We start from the raw sequence: 20,240 nt of genomic DNA on the forward strand, positions 1-20,240 counted from the left end.
GTTTACCATAATTGACTTAAACATACCCCTATTGTTATGGAAGTTATCTCTAATTTTTCCTTATTATAGGTAATAGTTTAGTAAACATCTTTATAAATAAAGAATTTCTTCTTTTAAATGATAATTATGGAGGTGATGGATGTGTTAACTACCTTTATTGTGGGAATCATTTTGTAATATATACTCATACACCTTAAACTTACACAATGTTATGTGTCAATTATATCTCAATAAAAATTACATATATAGCATAATCTCAGCAACATGGACTTCTTCAAGAATATGAATATTTAATGTTTTTTATGGGAATTGTTTAATTACAGGTCAAAGAGCTTACCAATTTGTAAGCCACAATTCATAATTGTCGATGGTCCTCCTTCCTCAAGTTTATCCTAAAAATGTTCATCTCATACACTGTGGCTATAAGTATAAATGGACACTATTGTTTTAAAACATAATTTGCAGTGTTTTTAAAAAGTTAAAATGTATAGTACCCTTTGACCTTGGAATGCCACTTCAAGGAACTGGGTTTTTGAAATACTGGTCTATCTACCCAAAGAAAAATGAACAAGGGTGTTCACTTTAGTATTGTTTGTGGTAGCAAAGAAACAAATCAACATAAATATTCATTAAAGGGAAAATAAACTATGGTCAATCAAAATAATATACAGTTGACCCATGAACAATGCAGGAGTAAAGGATACTGACCTCCTACCTCCTGCACAATGGAAAATATCTGCATATAACTCTGACTCCCCAAAAACTTAACTACTAATATCCCACTGTTGACTGGAAACCTTACTGATAACAAAAACAGTTGATTAATACATGTTTTGTATGTTATATGTATCACATACTATATCCTTATAATACATTAAGCTAGAGAAAATGCAATGTTATTAAGAAAATCATGTTATTAGGAAAACAGATTTGCAGTATTTATTGAAAAAAATCTGTGCAGTTCAAACCTGTGTTGTTCAAGGGTCCACAGTATATTTATTTCTGTTTTAAAGAAATTATATGCATGTATATGTACCTATATATATATTTGCAGTGTACAGGAAAAGTCAGGAGGATATACTAGTAGTGGTAATCTACAGAGAGAGAAATTATATTGGAAAAAAGGGATGGCAGGATGGTAATGAGGAAAAAAAATTATCTTTCACTCTATGGTTTGTATGTATTTGGATTGTTAACAGTGAGTATACATTCACCTAATAGGTTCATACTTAAAATAACACTTAAAGTGAAAAGAAAAAGTACTTGAAATGAGACAAACTTCCTAATATTTGAGTAAAAAAAAAAATCCTATTATTTTACGCACCTTTCTCTCTCTCATCTCATTTCATTATCAATCTAAATAAATAAATAACACTGAATGCTAGGAATACATTCCATTACTGACTTTATCAGTGACTACTCCCTTATAAATAAATGGACAGGAATAAAAACCCAGAAGACAATTAGTGCTGAGAGAACAGATAGTTGGAAATGTAAAAAAGTTAAGACCAAAGAGCCATATATTTTCAAATAATCTGCATTCCAAATGACACAGCATAATAAAAACCCACTGTTACATATGCCACCTTTTCATATTGATTTTAACTTTTACAGTGAAACCAATGATTTGCTGCATAAAGAAAATGCTGGCTATTTACTTAAGCCTGCAGGTCCTCAAATAACATATTTTCGTTACAGTGTTGATGAGATGCCACAGGAACTTTACTCATGCTTGTGTCAGTTAGCCTGTCGGAAAATTGGTTTCATTACATCGCTTAAGTTCTAAGAACCTACAGACATGTGGGGACTTACTGTACTACTCTGCAGATCCTCTGATCAGAATCAGCTGTGGCACTACAGGACAGCAAAAGCCAAGGTTTTTAAGTCCATCCAACTCCTGATCTGATGTTAGAGAGCGGACATCTGCAGCTTCACCAAGCACCCCAGGTGACTCATGAATCCCAAAGTTTAAGCTATACTTTCTTAAGCATTCAAAAACACTGAATAGCATAGTAGTACAGAAACAGAGTCATTCCATAAATTTTAAAACAATGATAATTCTTACTTGGCTTTCTTAAAAGCAGAATGGTCATAATTTATTTTCTAAATATTAAGCATTCTAATCTAAAAAAAAAAAAAAAGGGCAGCAGTGAGCAGTGGCCGGTTAGCTCAGTTGGTTAGAACACGGTGCTCTTAACAAGGTTGCTGGCTCGATCCCCACATGGGCCATTGTGAGCTGTGCCCTCCTTAAAAATAAAATAAAATAATAAAAATACGTTTTTTAAAAAAATTAAAAATTTTTTAAAATGTACAGTCTGATTTAGTTTATACACCATCCAAGGAAGCACTGTTTTGATCACAACTAAGCCCAGCACTCAGTGTCTGGCACATAGTAGGCACTCAAAGATTTGTTGAATTAATATGCTTTGAACCAGGGAGCTCCTCACGTACAGAAATTAATTTTGATGAAGGGGACGTGGCAGGTGGAAGGGAAAAACACGAGACTGGGAATGAGGTAAGATGGATTCTACACAGGGCTCTGCGCGGAGGAGAATGTGACCTCATCTTTGCCATTTAACCTTTCTTAGTCTCATATCCGTTTCTGTAAAGTAAGAGAGCAGAGTCTGTGACATTAACTGCTGCCAAGGAATCATTTAAATTCAGTCTGAAATATCCAAATTGAGATTCTAGAGTAGTTTAAATATTCCTTTTTATAATAAATGTCCTTGGGTGCTCTAATTTCAATGTTAATATTGTAAAGAAAAAGAAACATATGGAAATGTGGATTATTACCTTCACCACTGATTTGTCAATTCTGTGATGAAGTTTGAAACCACTGGGAGGAGGACAATCCATTTGAAAGCAAAACAAGAAAGATAACGAGTGAAAACGTAAACTGTCAGTCTACAAATTTTGTCAGTTGTTAACCATCCAATTTTCAAAATCTATTATTTACACAAATTATTTTTACTTAAATATTCTGGAGTGGCACATGATATATATAGTTATTGTTGGATTAGGGGCATAGTTATAACAAAAACACGCAAGATCTCCTTTCCTCAAAAATATTTACAATATCTCAAGATATTTACAATAGTTTGTAGAAAACTCAGAAGCACAGGATGGCCAATCACTCCAAAACATGTTTTAAAAGGACCAAAAAGACTATCTAAGCACAGAGACATTAAATACAAAATGTGCCAAATTCAGAAAGAAGATCTACTTACTAATAAACCTGACCTTCACTTACAGAACTGCAAATCAGTCTTAACTGCAGCCAAGGGTCATGGAGAGCAGGAGCGAACACTAATCTGCATGCCCATCTCCCAAACTCTGGTCTATCAGAGCAGGTCAGCAGGTGTCTTAACTTGCATGAGAAACTCCCTAGGCTGAAATGGGAAAAACAGTGAAGGGTGCCCTTAAGATTCCAAGAGAAATGCTCATGAATCCAGAAGAAAGTCAAAAGTTATCCCAACATCTGAGAAAGGAAGGGGTGGCCTGGGAAGGCAGAGAGTCATCCAGAGACAGGAGAAGTCAAGAGACATGTCCCTTGGCTTGTGTCCCTGTTGACCATCCTCAGGGAGAAGCATTTTGAAGTTCAGGGGTCCCCTCAGTTACTCTCTTTCCCAGTCCCAGGAAAACTTGCTCCAAGCCCTCAATGGAAACAATCACTGAAAGAGTAAGGTAGTCTTTTGGAAACCTTGAAAGAGCTATGTAAAGGGGTTAAAAAGCTTGTTCCCCCTTAAACAACCCAGTTGCCGTGAGCAGCACCAGTGTATACTGGCCAGGGGAAGAAGCTTGGAGAGCGGCAGGCTGCAAACAACCAAAAGCAAAGAAAGCAGCAAAAAAAGAAAAGAAGAAAAGAAAAGAAAAGAAAAGAAAAGAAAAGAAAAGAAAAGAAAAGAAAAGAAAAGAAAAGAAAAGAAAAGAAAAGAAAAACAAACCCTGGTACCACCTCATGGCTCTTGGAAGAATGAAGCATATGTGGTAACAGACGAAGCAACAGTAAGTGTTGGTCAGCGTATACAGCTAATAGCCACAGTGGCAAAGGATGGAACAGGTGGTACAGTCTCCATGGAGGCTCGTGAGCCAACCCAGCATCCTTGGGAATTGGAACCAAACTGACCTGGAATCCTGGAAACTATAGTGGAGGGGTGTCAAAAACCACTACAAATGACATTCGTGCCCCCTACCGTGCTCAAGGCTGGTGTAGCTGGTAAAACAAGGCTTACAATAAAAATGTCTACTCACCTTCTTCCTGAGCCATGGTGCTTTGGACAATTTCATGAAGGTCAAATGAGGCTTAAAACTTCTGCTCTCTCCTGCCAAGATGCCTTTTTCTTGAAATGTCCTTTTTGCTGCCTCTGAAGAAAATAAAAAGAAACACAAACATGCTACTATAACACGTCTGTCTTTATAAAAATGGCTATTCAAAAACCAATATATTATCTTATAATGAAGACTAGTTTATATACCTGTTTGAGATTTTTTTTTAAAGAGACAGAAAACACAATGTGCATGACAACAAACATATTTGTGACAGTTAAATCTGCAGTGATTTCATACTTTGGTTAAAGCACACAAAAGCAACACTCTGAAAAGAAAACACTTAATAGATGAAATAATTGCTGATAAGATGATGACTTTCATTGAATATACCAGTGGTATCCACGAGCATATTAAAAAAACTAGTTTAGGTGGAATCCTTCATATCTAAAATTTTTGCTTCTGACCAAGATGGAATAACAGGAATCAGATTTGCCTTTGCCCTCCCATCTGAAGCAACCAACAAAAGGACAAAATACATGAAACAATGGTTTGCAAGACACTGTACACCAAGGTATGAAAGTCAGTAAACCCTGAGAGATGAGAAACAAATGAGTTGAGCCGTTTGATTGCCCAGCTTACATGCTCGAGTCTAGGCCTCTGTGCAAGGAGGAGAAACACAGATGGAGCCCAGTCACCTGACTGGGTTCATGAAAAAGCGCTGAAAGTAGGAGAGACCAAGATATCTGGAGCTCACAATACTAGAGAAGTGAGACCTGCACAGAGAAAGATCGGCAGAGTCCCCCTTGAGTATTCAGCTGAGCATAGACCAGCACATAATGTGATGCATGTCCTACGAAAAACCCTTCGCTGCAACTCACTGCCACCAAATGATTGTTCTTCTGTCTTCTATGGTAATAAAGAAGGTTCAGCAATAGACCATTCAAGTGCCAAGAAAACACTGGTTCTCATGTGCAAGCAACAGATGACAACTTTGGCCGAGTTGAGCAGGAAAAGAATCTACATAAGAACGTTGGGAGAACTGGAGCACCAGGCTGGAAGGCTGTGAAGTCCAGGAGGTGTCCAAAGTCACGGAGGAGAACAGGTCCAGTGACACCCCTACATCATGCAGCTGGCACCACTGAAACCGTGCACAGCACGCACAGGGCCAGAACGGCTGCCACCTGCCTTAGACTGGTGATAGTTGCCACTGATGATACAACCTGTCCTGAGAATGGAGTCGGCACAGTTCTCTTTTTGTTCAAGTTACTAGATTCTGATTCAAAGTCTGGGCCGAAGCAAGACCATGTTTCTAGCTCCAAGAATCTGTGAAAGAATGTATCTGACATGGGATATGGTGAGGAAGAGTTTAGATATCGGGCAGCCAAGAAAGAAAGACAAGAGTCCAGCATACACGTTTTAAAACAACAAGAGTGCATTCACAACAATTACTGTTGTAATTAACTTATCAACTTTTAGCTCATATATAGTACAAATAGGTATACCTTTTCTTAACTACCCTGTCATAACCCAGCTTTGGCCCTCTCTATTTTGGCAAATTTCTCAACTGTTTTAAATAGATCTAGAGTTAAAATATTAGGCTGAATCATATGAAACTGTGATTTTTAAGTCAAAAACAAACACTGGCAATGTCTGATGGTTTAACATATAGCATGGTGAACTAACTTAGGAAGTTCCTAACATCTGAGTGAAGGTAGATTAGGGCATATTTTCTAAGTCTTTAAGTATCTGAGGAATTATCACATAGACAAGAGCCTGACAGAAATTTAGCAACATGTTTATACCAACCCAGAAAACAGAAATAGTATGAAGGTATGAAAGCAAAAATTCATTTGCTCACTTATTTACTGAGCACTTCTCATATGTGTCAGGCACATTATCTGCTAAAGACAGCAAACATGTCCCTGCTTTCATGAATCTTGTCATCTTCTGGGACAGAATTCAGCCCAATAAACAGAAGGACTTAATGTTCAGAATTACCAAAAAATACAAGAGCTATAAGGAAAGGAGTTAACAGAAACTAAAATAATAGGCATTTGTATTGTTCATTACTATATTCATTAGTTTTTACATATTTTATTTGATATAACAATTTTATTATCAACTGAGTCTAAAGAAACATTTTCAAATTTACTGGTTTCAGTTACATCAAATTTTCACCCAAGAGTTCTTATTATTCACTGAGCCCAAAATCATTGATGATGAATATATATTCACAATACTATTTTAAATAATATGTGTTACAAAGTACATTTAATTTTTATTAACGTGTTTTTCTAGTACAATATATTCTCTAGGTGCACAGAGGTAGGGAAAAAGAAAATGCCACCTTATTGTTGATAAGTATTTCTTAGTATTGACTTTATATTTCTAGTAACAGTACAATCTATTGCTTAGCCAGAGTACTGGGTAATGGTTATAGAAATATCATTCTTGAGATAACAAGAGTTTTTGCTAAATAAAACCATGTCATTTTTCATCTATGTTAATTTATGTTCTGGAAGAGAAGCTTATGAATAATTTAAGAGATTGTTCAATTCTCCCTAGTGTCCCAGACATTCCTTCAAGCACTAAATAGAAAATCACACAGCAAATATATCAGATATCCTTCAAAAGTCAGCTAAGAATGGTTTCTAAATAATATAATTTACCTTACAGCTAAAGCTGCAAGTTGTCTGAAGAACAATTTCTTAAAATATATTTTAAGTACTAGAAGACTTTGCTATACAAAAGAACACTGAAATAAATAAATTAATAAAGAAACAATACTTTTTTTATCCTACCAGTTTTATATGGGTTTTTTTTTGTGTGGGGTTTTTTTGTTTGTTTGTTTTTCTTTTTTTTTTTTTTTTCATCCATTCAACAAATATTTATTGAGCATGCTAAGTGCTGGGAAGTTTTATGTTTTTTAAGTTTTATATATATATTTATTTTCATATAGGAGATTCTGTTCAGGTGAACTCTTTTAAACATGTAATAAAAATATATACCTAAAATGTGAAGAAATTGCTAAAAGTTGTCTCAAAGTAAACTGCAACAGATAATAAAATGTATTTTTAATCATATATATTTTCTTGTAAAGAAAATATTTTTTTCTCCTTTTTTCCCTTTTGCCATTTCTCCCTTTTTCTAAAATTGTCAAGGATCTTTATATGATAGCATGATACATAGTTTCAGAATAATCATAAAGAGGTTTATTTTTTATTGAGGTATTCAAAGCGGCTGTAAATTAGGTGGTCCTAATATATTCCTAAATTTATATATTCTAGTTCAGCATATGGATGGAATGGAAATAATAAGTTATACTACAGCTTCAAAAAGGCTGATTTGTGATTAAACAATACACCACACAACAAGAGGTGATAACTTCTTTCTGTGGTTTCCAGTTGGGAGATGCTTTCTAGTACCACTGTAAGCTATAATAACATTATGTCAAATATAATATGAAAAATCTCAATAACATTTTAGAATCACTTTTCAGCCATCTATAACTATAAAGAAATAAAAACCATACAACTGTTTTTGTCATTCCTATGTTATTACTATTTAAAGGATTCTTATTTCCATATGCGCTTAAACTATTTCATTTTAAATGGTTTTAGTAAGTCATTTGAATTATTTTGTTTCAACAAAAAAGGCTGGCATAATGTTGAAACCAACTCCAATTTAGAATTTTTATACTCATTATTTTAAACAGATATTTCCAATTGATTGCTGTGTAAAATTGTCATAGAACTTTAAAGCCTTTCACTCTTAAAAGCAAGTCTTTAAAATTACATTTTGAGACCAGAGGAATCACATTCATTCCAGTGCAGTTGAGAAAAAGAACCAGACTGAGTATTCTAACATTGTCCCAGTTCTCCTATTATTCAGCTTGTGGTCTTGGACAGGTCATTTAACCGTGACTGTAAAAGTTATGAGGCCATAAGTCATCTCTCAGGTCCCTTTTCTTATCCTAAAAACCAGCTGACTCAAGCTCCAGTACATCATCCACAGAGGACTCTAGACACCAGGACTGGATTTTATTCTGATGCAAAGATTTAGACAAGAATATAAATGAGGAAAGAGAGACTACCTAGGGTTTAATGTTCTTTCAATTAGAATCTTATGCTTATATCTACATTTTTTCATTCGTTGATATTATCTGTTGAAAAATATTTCTTGAACCTATGTTATGTAGCAGGCTTTGGGAACACAAAAATGAAAGACCCCCTCAAAGAGCGTTTACTCTAGTTAAGAAAAATAGATTTCTTGGGGAACGTAATCAATAATGTAAAGATGTTGTAGGGTATCCGATGGACACGTGTCCCATTTGGGAGTCCACCTCAGGGATGATGTAGATGCCTGATCTCTGCACTGTACACCTGAAGCTGAACAATAATGAATGCCAACTATAATTTTATATATATATGTATGTATATTTATATATTTGTATGTATATTGTTACAGGAAGCAGAGTACAGCATTAGGAATAGAGACAGTAGAAATGTAATGGCTCTGTGCGAGGTCAGAGGGATAGTGGATAGGGGGAGGGGGGCTCACACAGTGTGAGGGATATAAATGATAAACGTCTAAGTTTTGCTTTGTCTTGTGCACCTGAAACTAATAAAAATTTTTTAAAAATATTATGATTTAAAACACTGTGCTATGTATGATAGCCTTTCCAAACTCTAATGTATAGCCAGTGACATTTGTTTACCTATCCTCTTTCACTGACATTTATGAAAGCATATAAATACTTTATAGCCCTAATAGATAAGATACTTAGCAATACTTTACTGACTTTCATTATTCAGTAGTAAATAATTCAATAATAAAGAGTTGAGATGTTTAGACTATTCCACCAAACCTAGTTTTACTGGTACTGTGTTACCTTATCCTTTACACCTGAAATTTATAGCAATTGGAAATAAATTTATCATTCACTGGGAACATTTATGAATGTCTGAGAGATCAAATTTATATTCTGCATGTTTTCTAGGTATCTCATCACTTTTGGGATGATTCGATGGAGAGCAATGTTTGAGGATATCAACTAATTAAAAATAAATATTTCATCCTTTTGTAATAATCCAAAAATAAAAAATAAAAAATAGATTTCAAAACAACCAAATACAATGTGGTTTTACCATAGATATCCACCTATGTGGGAGATTAGAGACGAAAATGGTCATTTCTATTTTGAAGATCAGAAAAGCCTTTACTTTGGAAGTCAGACCAGAAATGAGTCTTATAAGAGATCAGTGATACAATCTGAAAAAGAAATTAAGCAAACAAGTCCATTTACAATAGTACCAAAGATGATAAAATACTGAGGAATAATCTTAAACAAAGAGGGGGAAAAACTTATAAATTGAAAACTATAAAATGGTGCTGAAAAAAACTAAAGAAGTCACAAATATTATAAATGGAAAGACATCTCATGTTCAAGGACTGGAAGACTTGATACTGCTAAGATGTCAATACTACCCAAAACGATGCACAAATTTAATGCAATCCCTATCAATATTCCAATGGTGTTTTTGGCAGAAATAGAAAAATCATCCTAAAATCCATTTGGAATCTCAAGTGACCCCAAATAGCCAAAAACTCTTGATAGAAAAAACAAAGTTGGCAGTCTCACATTTCCTGGTTTCAAAATTCACTACAAAGCTACAGTAATCAAAACAGTGTGGCACTGGCATAAAGACTACCATACAGACCAATGAAACAGAATAAAGAGCCAGAAATAAACTCTCATGTATATGGTCAAATGGTTTTTGACAAGGGTGCCAAGACCATTCCATGAGGGAAGTACAATCTTTTCAACAAATAATGTTGGTAAAACTGGATATCCACAGGCAAAAGAATTACTTTATACCCTATACAAAATTAGCTCAAAATGGATCAAAGACTAAACTAAACATAAAAGCTAAAACTATAAAACTCACAGAAGAAAACATAACTTCATGACATTGGATTTGACAATGATTTCTTGGATGACACCAAAAGTATAGGCAACAAAAGTAAAAGTAAATAAATTGACTAAATTTAAAAAACTTCTGGAAAAGTTAAAATTAAAACATTTAAAAAGTTAAAAATTAAAGCTGGAAGTAAAGAAATACCTTCTATTTAAATAAATGACATTATCAAGTTCTGAATGTTTTCAAATGCACCATTTACCATAAGATTATTGATGATTAGTACAAGATTCATAAATATTAAGCTAATAAACTTCATTCAAATATTTTTAAATATACAAAATTCATAAATCCTTTAAAAAAGAAACAAAATTGTGCATCAAGGGACATAAGCAATTGAATGGAAAGCAAACACAATGGAAGATAATATTTGTAAATCATATATCTAATAAGAAGTTAATATCCAGAGTATATAAAAAATTCCTACAACTCAAAAATTAAAGTTAAAAAAAAATCTGATTAAAAAATGAGCAAAGGACTCACACATTTCTCCAAAGATGACATACAAATGGCCAAAAAGCACAGGAAAAGTTGCTCAACATCACTAATCATTACGGAAATCCAAATCAAAACCACAATAAGGTATTACTTCACATCCATTAGAATGCCTACCATCGAAAAAGAAAGAAAGAAAAGAAAAAGAAAATACCCAGTGCTGGCCAGGATGTAGAGAAATTGGAACACTTTTCTACTGTAGTTGAGAATGTCAATGGTACAGCCACTATGGAAAACAGTATGGAGGTTCCTCAAAAAACTAAAAATAAAATGCCATATGATGCAGCAATTCCACTTCTAGGTATATTCCCAAAAGAGCTGAAAGTTGGGACTCGAAGAGATATATGTATACTTATGTTCACAGCAGCAGTATTCACAATAACTAGAAAGTGAAAATAGCATAAGTGTCCATCAATGGATGAGTGAATAAACAAAGGGTGGTATATACATACAATGAAATATTATTCAGTCTTTAAAAAGGAAGGAAATACTGAGACACGCTACTTGATTGAAACTTGAGGATATTATACTAAGCAAAATAAGCCAATCACAAAAAGACTTTATGATTGCACTGAGATGAGGTATTTACAGTAGTCCAATTACTAGGGACAGAAAGTAGAATGGTGGTTGTCAGGAGTTCAGTGGAGGGGGGAGTGGAGAATTGTTGTTTAATGACTAGAGTTTCAGTTTTGCAAGATGACAAAGATGGAGATTAGTTATACAACAATGTGAATATACAACACTACTGAACTGTACACTTAAAAATGGGTACAATGGTAAATTTTGTTATATGTATTTTGCTACAATTCAAAATAAATTAAAAAAAAGATCAGTGACTGTTATTCGATCATGTGAGGACTACAATGGCATTCAATGAGAAGGCAATAATGTGAGCTAAGGCGACTACGTGAAATGGCACAGTGCATCAGGGAACCTGCAAGTAGTTTCACACATCCAGCAACACCAGAAATAGGCTAAGTAGCTAGGTAAGAGGCAAAGAGCTGAGCATCTTCAATGTCACAGTCAGAATAGATTTTTGTCCTATCTACGACAGAGAATAATAAAATCTTTTAAAAGGGAGCATAAAAATGATCCATTTTCTGCTTTAGAAAAATACTCTGGAAGCACAGGGACAGATTGGAGAAAGGAGACTGCAATAGTGGAGATGAGATGAAAAGAGCTGGAACAGAAGCACAGCAACAGGGATAGAAAGAAGGTAATGAATGGGACGGGTATTTAAGACAGAAAATTTACAGCTTTTGATGACTGAATATCTAAAATGAGTGAAGCTGGGCTCTACGATGCCACCTAGATTTCTGGCTTACGTTTCTGTTAGAATAATGAAGAGCTTCATCAAGATAATAAATACAAAAGCAGAAGCAAGGTTAAGTAGTAGAGAGTAAGGTTCAGAATCCTGAAAATACAAACACATAAGAAATAAAGAGATAAGCCTTTAAATCAAACTGAGAAGATATATTACGAAAAGTGTAAAAAAAAAAAAAAAAAAAACCAAGAAAGTGGTGTCTCAGTAGCCCAAAGGAGAATTTAAAGAAAGGAGTGCTCAGCCATATGAATAAATTTAAAGCATCCATTAGATCTAGAAATCAGAAAGCCATCGGTGGCCTGTGATGCGGGATGGTAGTGGAGTAGGTTGTAACCTACAGTTGCAGGTTAAAGAAAGGAAGGTAAGCACCGGTAAAGAATTGAAGACAAATGATACAAGCTACTGTTTTAAAGACTGTGGCTAGGAAGGGAAGGAGAGGTACAATGCAGAAACTAGTGGAAGATTCAAGATCAAGGAACAATACGGTTTTTCCTTGCTATTAATATTTCTTAGGCTCTTTTACTTTGTGGCTTGTTTGTTTGAGGATAGGAAAGGTGTTATCAAGTTAACCAAGTTGGGGGAAATGAGCTGAAGAAGAGAAAAGGTTGAAAATAGAGAAGTATAGGAGATGAAACAACTGGTAGAGCAAGATCATCAGATCAAGAACACAGCTGAAAAGATTAGTCTTACGTAGATAAAAGAGTCCTTTTCCTAAAACCATATGGGATTTTTAAAGGCAAATGCAGTAGCAGACAGGTTTCCTTAGTACAGGGAATTGACTGAAGCAGGTCGCAGCCTCAGTCTTCTCTGTTGAGGGAGGGGCAGAGGTTAAGGGAACTCTGCACCAGCGGCTGGAGTGGTGTTGGGGAGGGGACAAGAGAAAGAACAAGCAGGAGAAGAGTGACGCTGAGCAGGATGCTGCTGACTCTGGGAAACTTACGCTTGCAGGAGAGTGACCTACGTGACTATGGTTTCTTCATGTTCTCATTCATTTGATAAATACTTATTAACACTTTCTATGTGTCACATGTTAGAGAAGGTACTAGGTAAACAGCGGTCAACACAGCACTCATGGTCCTTTCCCTCAATTTAGTAAAACGGACAAATAGGCCATTATGTAATTACAACCTGTGATAAGACTTGTGAAGTAAACACACTGGGCACAATCGTAAAGAACTTACTGAAACGGATACTCTCGTTACAGGGGACAAGAGACAGGGAAAGACCCTCTGAGATGGTGACATTTGAGAGCCAGAGAATAAAAAGGTCCAAAGAGAGGGTCTCTTCAGGCATTCGCAAAAGTGCTATGGCACGAAAGAATGTGTTGAGTCCCAGTACCTGAAAGGAGACAGTGTAACTGGAGCATAGTGGGCAAGGAGAGAGAACATGATAAGACAGGAGATGCAGGCAAGAGACCAGAACATGAAAGATCTCATGGGCCATACCAAGGAAGCTGGACTTTATTCTGCCCAGGAGTTGGGGCAAAAAAGCAAATGACTGAAATGATCTACCACTGGCAGGTTGTGCAAAGGAAGCTCTCTGATGGTCCCCAACGGTGCAGGGCTGTGATTCAGACATCCTTCTTGGAGAGGAAAGCTGGTCTCTGCTTAGTTCTAAAGGAAGTGTGGCTGAGGTGCTCTGATGTCCCTGAAGACTGCCTAGTCCAGGCCATTAAGGGGAATGGTCAGCAGGCTACTGGAACGCCCACCTGCCTTTGGTAGTTAGAAGTCCAAGACTTCATGTAGTAATAGAGCAGCCTAGAAAAGCCCGAGATACCAACAATCAGATTCCCTGCAAGGAGCAGAAAACACAGGACATAGTCTCTCCATTGTTTGGGGGAGATGGCAGTCAAAATAAGAGAAACTGTAACGTTCAAATGAATATCCTAAAACCTTTTATTTTTACTTTTATGAGGTAAATGAACTTGGAATCTTTTATTATGTTAACCAAGCACACATTTTTCATTTTTAAAAAAAACGTGCAAGGACTATTATCATTCCAGTAGCCTAAATTTTTAGTAATCTCTCAATCTAATATACTTAACACCGTTTTGCTAAAGAAACAATGAATGAAATCACACCTTCATTTCTATGCAGAAGCTTTTCAGTGCAATTTCATCATTGTAAAATGTGGAGAAATGCCATGTAAATGCCTCATTTTCAACATCTTCTTAGCTCTATGAGCTACTGGGTAAACTACGAAAGGAGAAGGTGCTGTTTTATTCTGGAAAAACAGGATCACTCAAGGTCAAAATAAGAAGCTGAGACACAGGACTGCTGATGTCATCCACCATCCCTGCTGCCTCCAGCAGCTACCACCATAAACCTACATGTACATGGTGTACAAACATGAGCTTGGTCTCTTCCCGCCAGCACCTACCAAAAATAAGTTAGTAGCAGCATATCCGGATGCATAATCCAAGTACTGGTGTTGTAAAAGCTTGTCAATTCAGACTCTATTAGTTCAACAGGTATAATTTTCTTCAATATTACACATTAAAAATTCTAAATTACTCATTAACCTGCTAATTTGCAATAATAACTTGAAATATTAGTGTCTAAAATTCAGTCTTTTCCTCAAAACAACTATGTAGTATTTTAAGACTTTGTTTCTTTTAACTTGTAAATTTTAAAACTATGAAAATTAGGTAAATCAGACTATTCATGAATTACAATTTTCAACTATTTTTCAAGTTAGTTTTACTTCATAATATGTACTTAAACTTAACTTCTTTATCAATACTTTAACAGTCCAATTTATTTCATTTAAAAATTATCCTGCTTTCCATTAAGTCAAACTAGCTCTGCCTTCATTATTTTGAATAAATAAGATTTCAATATTCCTGTATAGATTATATGTATACATAGTTTATTACAAAGCTTTGTACCCTGGTCAATGGAATATATTCTTCTAAAAGTTGGACTATATCATTTGAATAAACAATTTATAAAATAAGACACAAAATCAAATATTATGTTATTTTACTGATAATGTTAAACAAAAGCAATACTAATCCTGAAACATTCTTTTAAAACTAAATCTAATGTAGTAAAATACTGACAAAAATTCTGTCACTGAACATTCTAACTATGTGAACACTATATAAAGGGACGTTCCAACTAGACTTCAATGAGAATTTTCCATATACGTATTCAAATATTTAGAGTTCTTATAAAAGTCTATAAAAACTACAATCAAAAGCAACAGTCCAATATACACAAAAAGATTAAAAGCAAATATAAGAAACAGTGATTATAGGAGGGGGACAGAGTGTTGTTCTACCTCTATTTTCCATTTTTTGGTACTGTTTTGTTTAAATTTTTGGAAAAGCATGTATGTTTTAAAGCAACAGTCTCTGGCATCAAAACAAGAATTACAGGGGCAGTGGCCTTTTCTAAATGACAGACCAGCACCCTTGGGTTCATAGTCATACTAAAGCTGGAAAGATTTCACATTCCTCAGCACACAATGGATCTTTTATCAATATTGGAAACTGCCTTTGTGAGATTATTTGCTAAGAATGGATGGAATTTTTAACATTGAAAGCACTAATTTGATTATTTAAAAGAGCAATGAATAAATGACTAATTAAAAATGTTTCTTGAATTCAGAGATATTTAAATTGTAAAAGAAAAGACCTACATCTAGGGGCAGCTGAGTGCCTCAGTCGGTTGGAGTGTGAGCTCTCAACAACAAGGCTGCTGGTTCAATTCCCACATGGGAGGTGGGCTGCGCCCTCTGCAAATAAAGACTGAAAATGGCAACTGGACTTGGAGCTGAGCTGCGCCCTCCACAACTAGATAGAAGGACAACGACTTGGAGCTGATGGGCCCTGGAGAAACAAACTGTCCCCCAGTATTCCCCAATAAAATTTAAAACATAATAATAAAATAAAATGAGGATTAAAATAGTTTTTTAAAAAAATAGACCTACATCTAACATTATCTCCAGCAGTCAGAAAGAACAAATTGAGTTTGTTAACTGGGGCCATCAGTGCCCAAATGCATTGCCACCAAAATTGTTAGAGTTGCCTTCTCCTTGGCCAACTAATGATTTTAAGTTCTACTTGATTCATACATATTGTTTAATTGTTTGCATGTTTGTTTGTTTATATAGGTTTTGCTCCACAAAAGAAAAACTTAACCAACAATGAAATGAAACCTGATCCTCATGCCCTTCTTACCCCAAAAAAGAAGTGCATTTTTGGATGGGCAAATATAAAACTGCATAAAAACAATATAATATTAAGTAAAAGAGTATGTCTCAAAAGATCACATACAACAGCTATCCTTTTCATAAGGTTAACTACAAATTTAAAATACATCTACTTTGAGAGAATACAAGGAAATGAACACTGACTTCAGGATGATGGCCAGCTTAGATGAAGGAAGGCTAGAGATGGGATTAATGAAAAGGACAATATGGCTAGATCACTACCAAGGTCCTAGCTTTCATTTTGGGGGATGGATTCCCAGGTGATTGTGGTATTAATTTAAGATAGATAGATAGACAGACAGACAGATGAGAGAGAGAGAGAGAGAGAGAGAGAGAGAGAGACAGAGAGAGAGAGAGAGAGAGAGAGAGAAAGGAGACCAAGCATGGACCAATGATAAGAGTGTTATGAACCAAGTACTACTGAACCTGAAATGAGATGACATAAAATGACTTCACATGATATGAATGAAAATGAAAGTAAAACTGGTTTACAGTTTGCAGACTAACACCCAACCTGTGATCTCTGCATCGACTCAAAAGTCACTCATCCAGGTTGTGCAATTTTCTGCTTCTACTTCCCTAACACTTGAAGTTGTGCTGCACAAAGGAACCTGTCTCCAATGGATATGAGACCTTGTACCATCATCAATGGACCTTTTGCTTAACGAGAAGTACCTACACAGAAGGGGGGAAAAAATTAGCACAGAGGAAAATGCTACTGACTCAACTGACATCTACTGACTCTGAAATAGGGCTGACAGTCCCCACAAGCCTCTGAATGGGCAACTGGTGATTCTTATTCATTCATTAAGTGTTTATTAAATGCCAACTACATGTCAAATGTCATGTTAACACTAAGATCCTTCAGACTTACAATTAGGACAGCCCTAACAAATACTTAAGCCAAGCCCATCCCTTCCAGACAGCCCAGAATCAACATACTCCTCAGAAGAATCAAGATAACTTTTCAGGCCTTTTCTTTAGCTATTTACCTACACAAGCAAATGCTGAAGCAGCTCACTTATAAAGTGAGGTTGACTGGCTTCCCCAAGTTAAGAGATGTCAAATCTCTACTACAAAAATTGAGGGAAAATTTGCTCTTCAACAGATGAGATTTCATATGAGTGTATTACTGTTTGTTTTTACCTGCTATCTCCAAAAGTGGGTTCATGTGATCTCCTTCTGCCAGCTTCACAAATCCAACCTGATTTTCAAAAGTGTCAATTCCTTGAAAGGGCAAAGTCAAATATTTCCCTTGCAGGATTTCTTCTATGCATGGCTTTAATTCCAAAAGAGCATCAATACCACTGGCAAGAGATAATATATTTTTCAGTAACACATTAAGTAATAAAATATTTAAAAAGCAAACAAGAAATAAAGTAATCAGCTTTAGAAAGATAAAATTTTGATATGTGTATTAATTATTTTAAAGCATAAAACACTTTCAAAATTTAATCTATGTGATTAAAATAAAACTAATATTAATTTTTAAACAAAAACTATGGGAGAACTGAATTAAATCTTTACCTAATTATAATTTATATTGTATTAAAGACATGAAAGAAGATATTATTTCATACTTCACCAAGTTTTTAACAAAGGAAAAACTGCATGGACATTTCAAAAAAACAAAACAAAAAACTGATAATATAGTCCAAAAAAACCTGATACCTACAAGAGTATACATTAAATTATGTGGAAAGCTCTAGATTCTTGTTAAAAGTACTAATACTTATACAGTACTTTTTATTTGTGAGGCACTACTGAAACTTAATATACATTATCTCTTAAAATATAAGTCTCTATAATAAGAAAATTTACTATACTTGGATTCAATAAAAATACAAGTTTGTATTTGCCAACTGCAACTATGTTTGTTGCAAGTTTGTTGTATCTGTTTAGCCTACAGTCATTACAGGGCTATTCTGTTTCAAGTTCTTCATGTGTCTTTATAAAAACAAATGTTTACTCTATTAATGAATTAGACATTACTAGGTTTGGAATATTTTATAAATTAGAATCAGTTATTTCCATTTTAAAAAGGCTTTTGGTAAAGTACTCTATTATGAGGAAAAAAATTAAATCTCACTAGAGGGCAGCAATTACTCAAAAAAGAAATAAGGTTTTTTTTGTGTGTGTGTTTTTGTTTTTTTACATTATGGAAAGGGATTTAAAAAAACCTTCTGGTGAGCCACCATTAAATTAAATTATCTTGATCAGTGATTTGTTGACCAGTAATTACATGTCAAATGTGTGAAAAGAAATTTAGGTATTTTTCTAGATCTTTCATATCTTCAAATTAGTTTTCATATAAAGTTTTTAATGAATCATCACATACGGCTTTCATACTGAGACTCAATTCTGTGTCATAAGGTAATGTCCAATACTTAAAATAGTTCTGGAAATGCCAATGCTCATTATGCCTCCAAATTCAAAAACCTAAATTCAATCTTTCCTAACTGTATTCATGTTCATCCAAAAAGACAGTGTACACATTCCTACTGCATCACTGTCCTTCACTGTGTGCTACGAGTTAAAGCTTGTAAAAACACAGCAGCCACTTCTGGCTCATCTATCATAAATTAGGGGAATTCAAGATACTGATTTTAAAAGTAACTATATACAAAAGTAAGCCATGCTAAATGTTAGAGCTTTTCAGAGACAGTGAATTCTATATCCCATTTTTCTTTAAAGAAATAGGGATGATCTCAACTCAGTGCGGTTTTTCAGTTCTCTAGTAACGTAAATCAATAAATTTGTCCTAATGAGATGTCATCAATCACAGAGTGAGAAGGAGTCATAGTGTCTACGGTAAGTATCAATAACTTTCAAATTCTTTTAAATAGAATATATTTTTAAGAGCAGTTTATGAAAGGACTTTTTTTCCTCAGAAGCTGGAGCAGTGCAAGAGAAAATAAAAAACTTGTGCTGCAGCACCACCTACTGGAAAACAAAAGAAAGTCCTCTTTTTATTAACCTACTAAATAGAGAAGTGACATTAAAAAAATATATATATATATTTCATTCTTATAAATGCCTAGGCAGAGACATAATCCATCAAATACCATGACTAAGCAAGGTACAAGGCAGCTCAGAAAGAAATTGAAAAATCTCCAGATTAATAAATTTAAAAATATGGAAATATATGATTTAAATGACAGAAATTCAAGATTACAGTTCTGAAAAAACTCAACAAGATACAAAAAAACTCAGATAGGCACTTTTAATGAACCCAGAAATAAAATCAATAAACAAAAGAAGTACTTTGCCAGAGATTGAAACTTAAAGAAAAAACAAATAGAAATTCTGGTGCTGAAGAACTCAATAAAAGAGATGAAAAATGAACTAGTGAGCTTAGAAAATACAGCTCATCAGATGAAACAAATAATTAGTGATATCAAAGACAGAAATATAGAAATGATGTAGATGGAAAAAGAGAGAGACTTGAGAATTAAAAAAGAAAAGTGAAGGAACTCTACAAGAACTGACTTCATCAGAAAGAGCAATATAAGAATGATGGGTATACCAGAAGAAGACAGGACAAAGGGAACAGAGAGATTATTGAAACAGGTGGTTGACAAGAACTTCCCCAAACCATGCAAAGAGCTGGATCCTCAAATCCAAGAAGCAAGCAGAACACCTAATTATCTCAATCCAAAAAGTCCTTCCCCAAGGTATAGTATACTAAAACTGTCAAAAATTAATGACAAAGAATTCTCAAGGCAGCCAGGGAAAAGAAGAACCTACAAAGGAAATCCCATTAGATTATCATCAGACTTTTAAATAGAAAGCCTACAAGCTAGGTGAGAGTGGAATCAAATATTCAAACTATTGAAAGAGAAAAATTACCAGCCATGAATAATATATGGAGCAAAGCTATCCTTTAGCATTATTCATGGTGGCCAAGACATGGAAATAACTGACATATCCTTTGATACTTGATTGGATGAATTAGATAT

The 20,240-nt window shown here is 34.6% G+C and overlaps 1 protein-coding gene across 11 annotated transcripts in view; it reads right to left on the reverse strand.

Annotated features, from left to right (window-relative positions):
• AKAP7 (A-kinase anchoring protein 7) overlaps nucleotides 1–20,240 on the reverse strand; it is a 108,689-nt gene that overhangs the window by 59,579 nt on the left and 28,870 nt on the right. For all 11 annotated transcript variants that reach the window (XM_019729389.3, XM_019729384.3, XM_019729379.3 and 8 more), the window contains 2 exons: nucleotides 17,428–17,588; nucleotides 4,252–4,364 (listed from right to left, as the gene is read on the reverse strand). In XM_019729389.3, the coding sequence (XP_019584948.3) occupies nucleotides 4,252–4,364; nucleotides 17,428–17,588 (274 nt within the window). The remainder of the gene's footprint in view (nucleotides 1–4,251; nucleotides 4,365–17,427; nucleotides 17,589–20,240) is intronic.

Source organism: Rhinolophus sinicus, chromosome 2, assembly GCF_057876585.1.
Source record: "Rhinolophus sinicus isolate RSI-liver-muscle chromosome 2, RSI-T2T, whole genome shotgun sequence".
Lineage (NCBI taxonomy): Eukaryota > Metazoa > Chordata > Mammalia > Chiroptera > Rhinolophidae > Rhinolophus > Rhinolophus sinicus.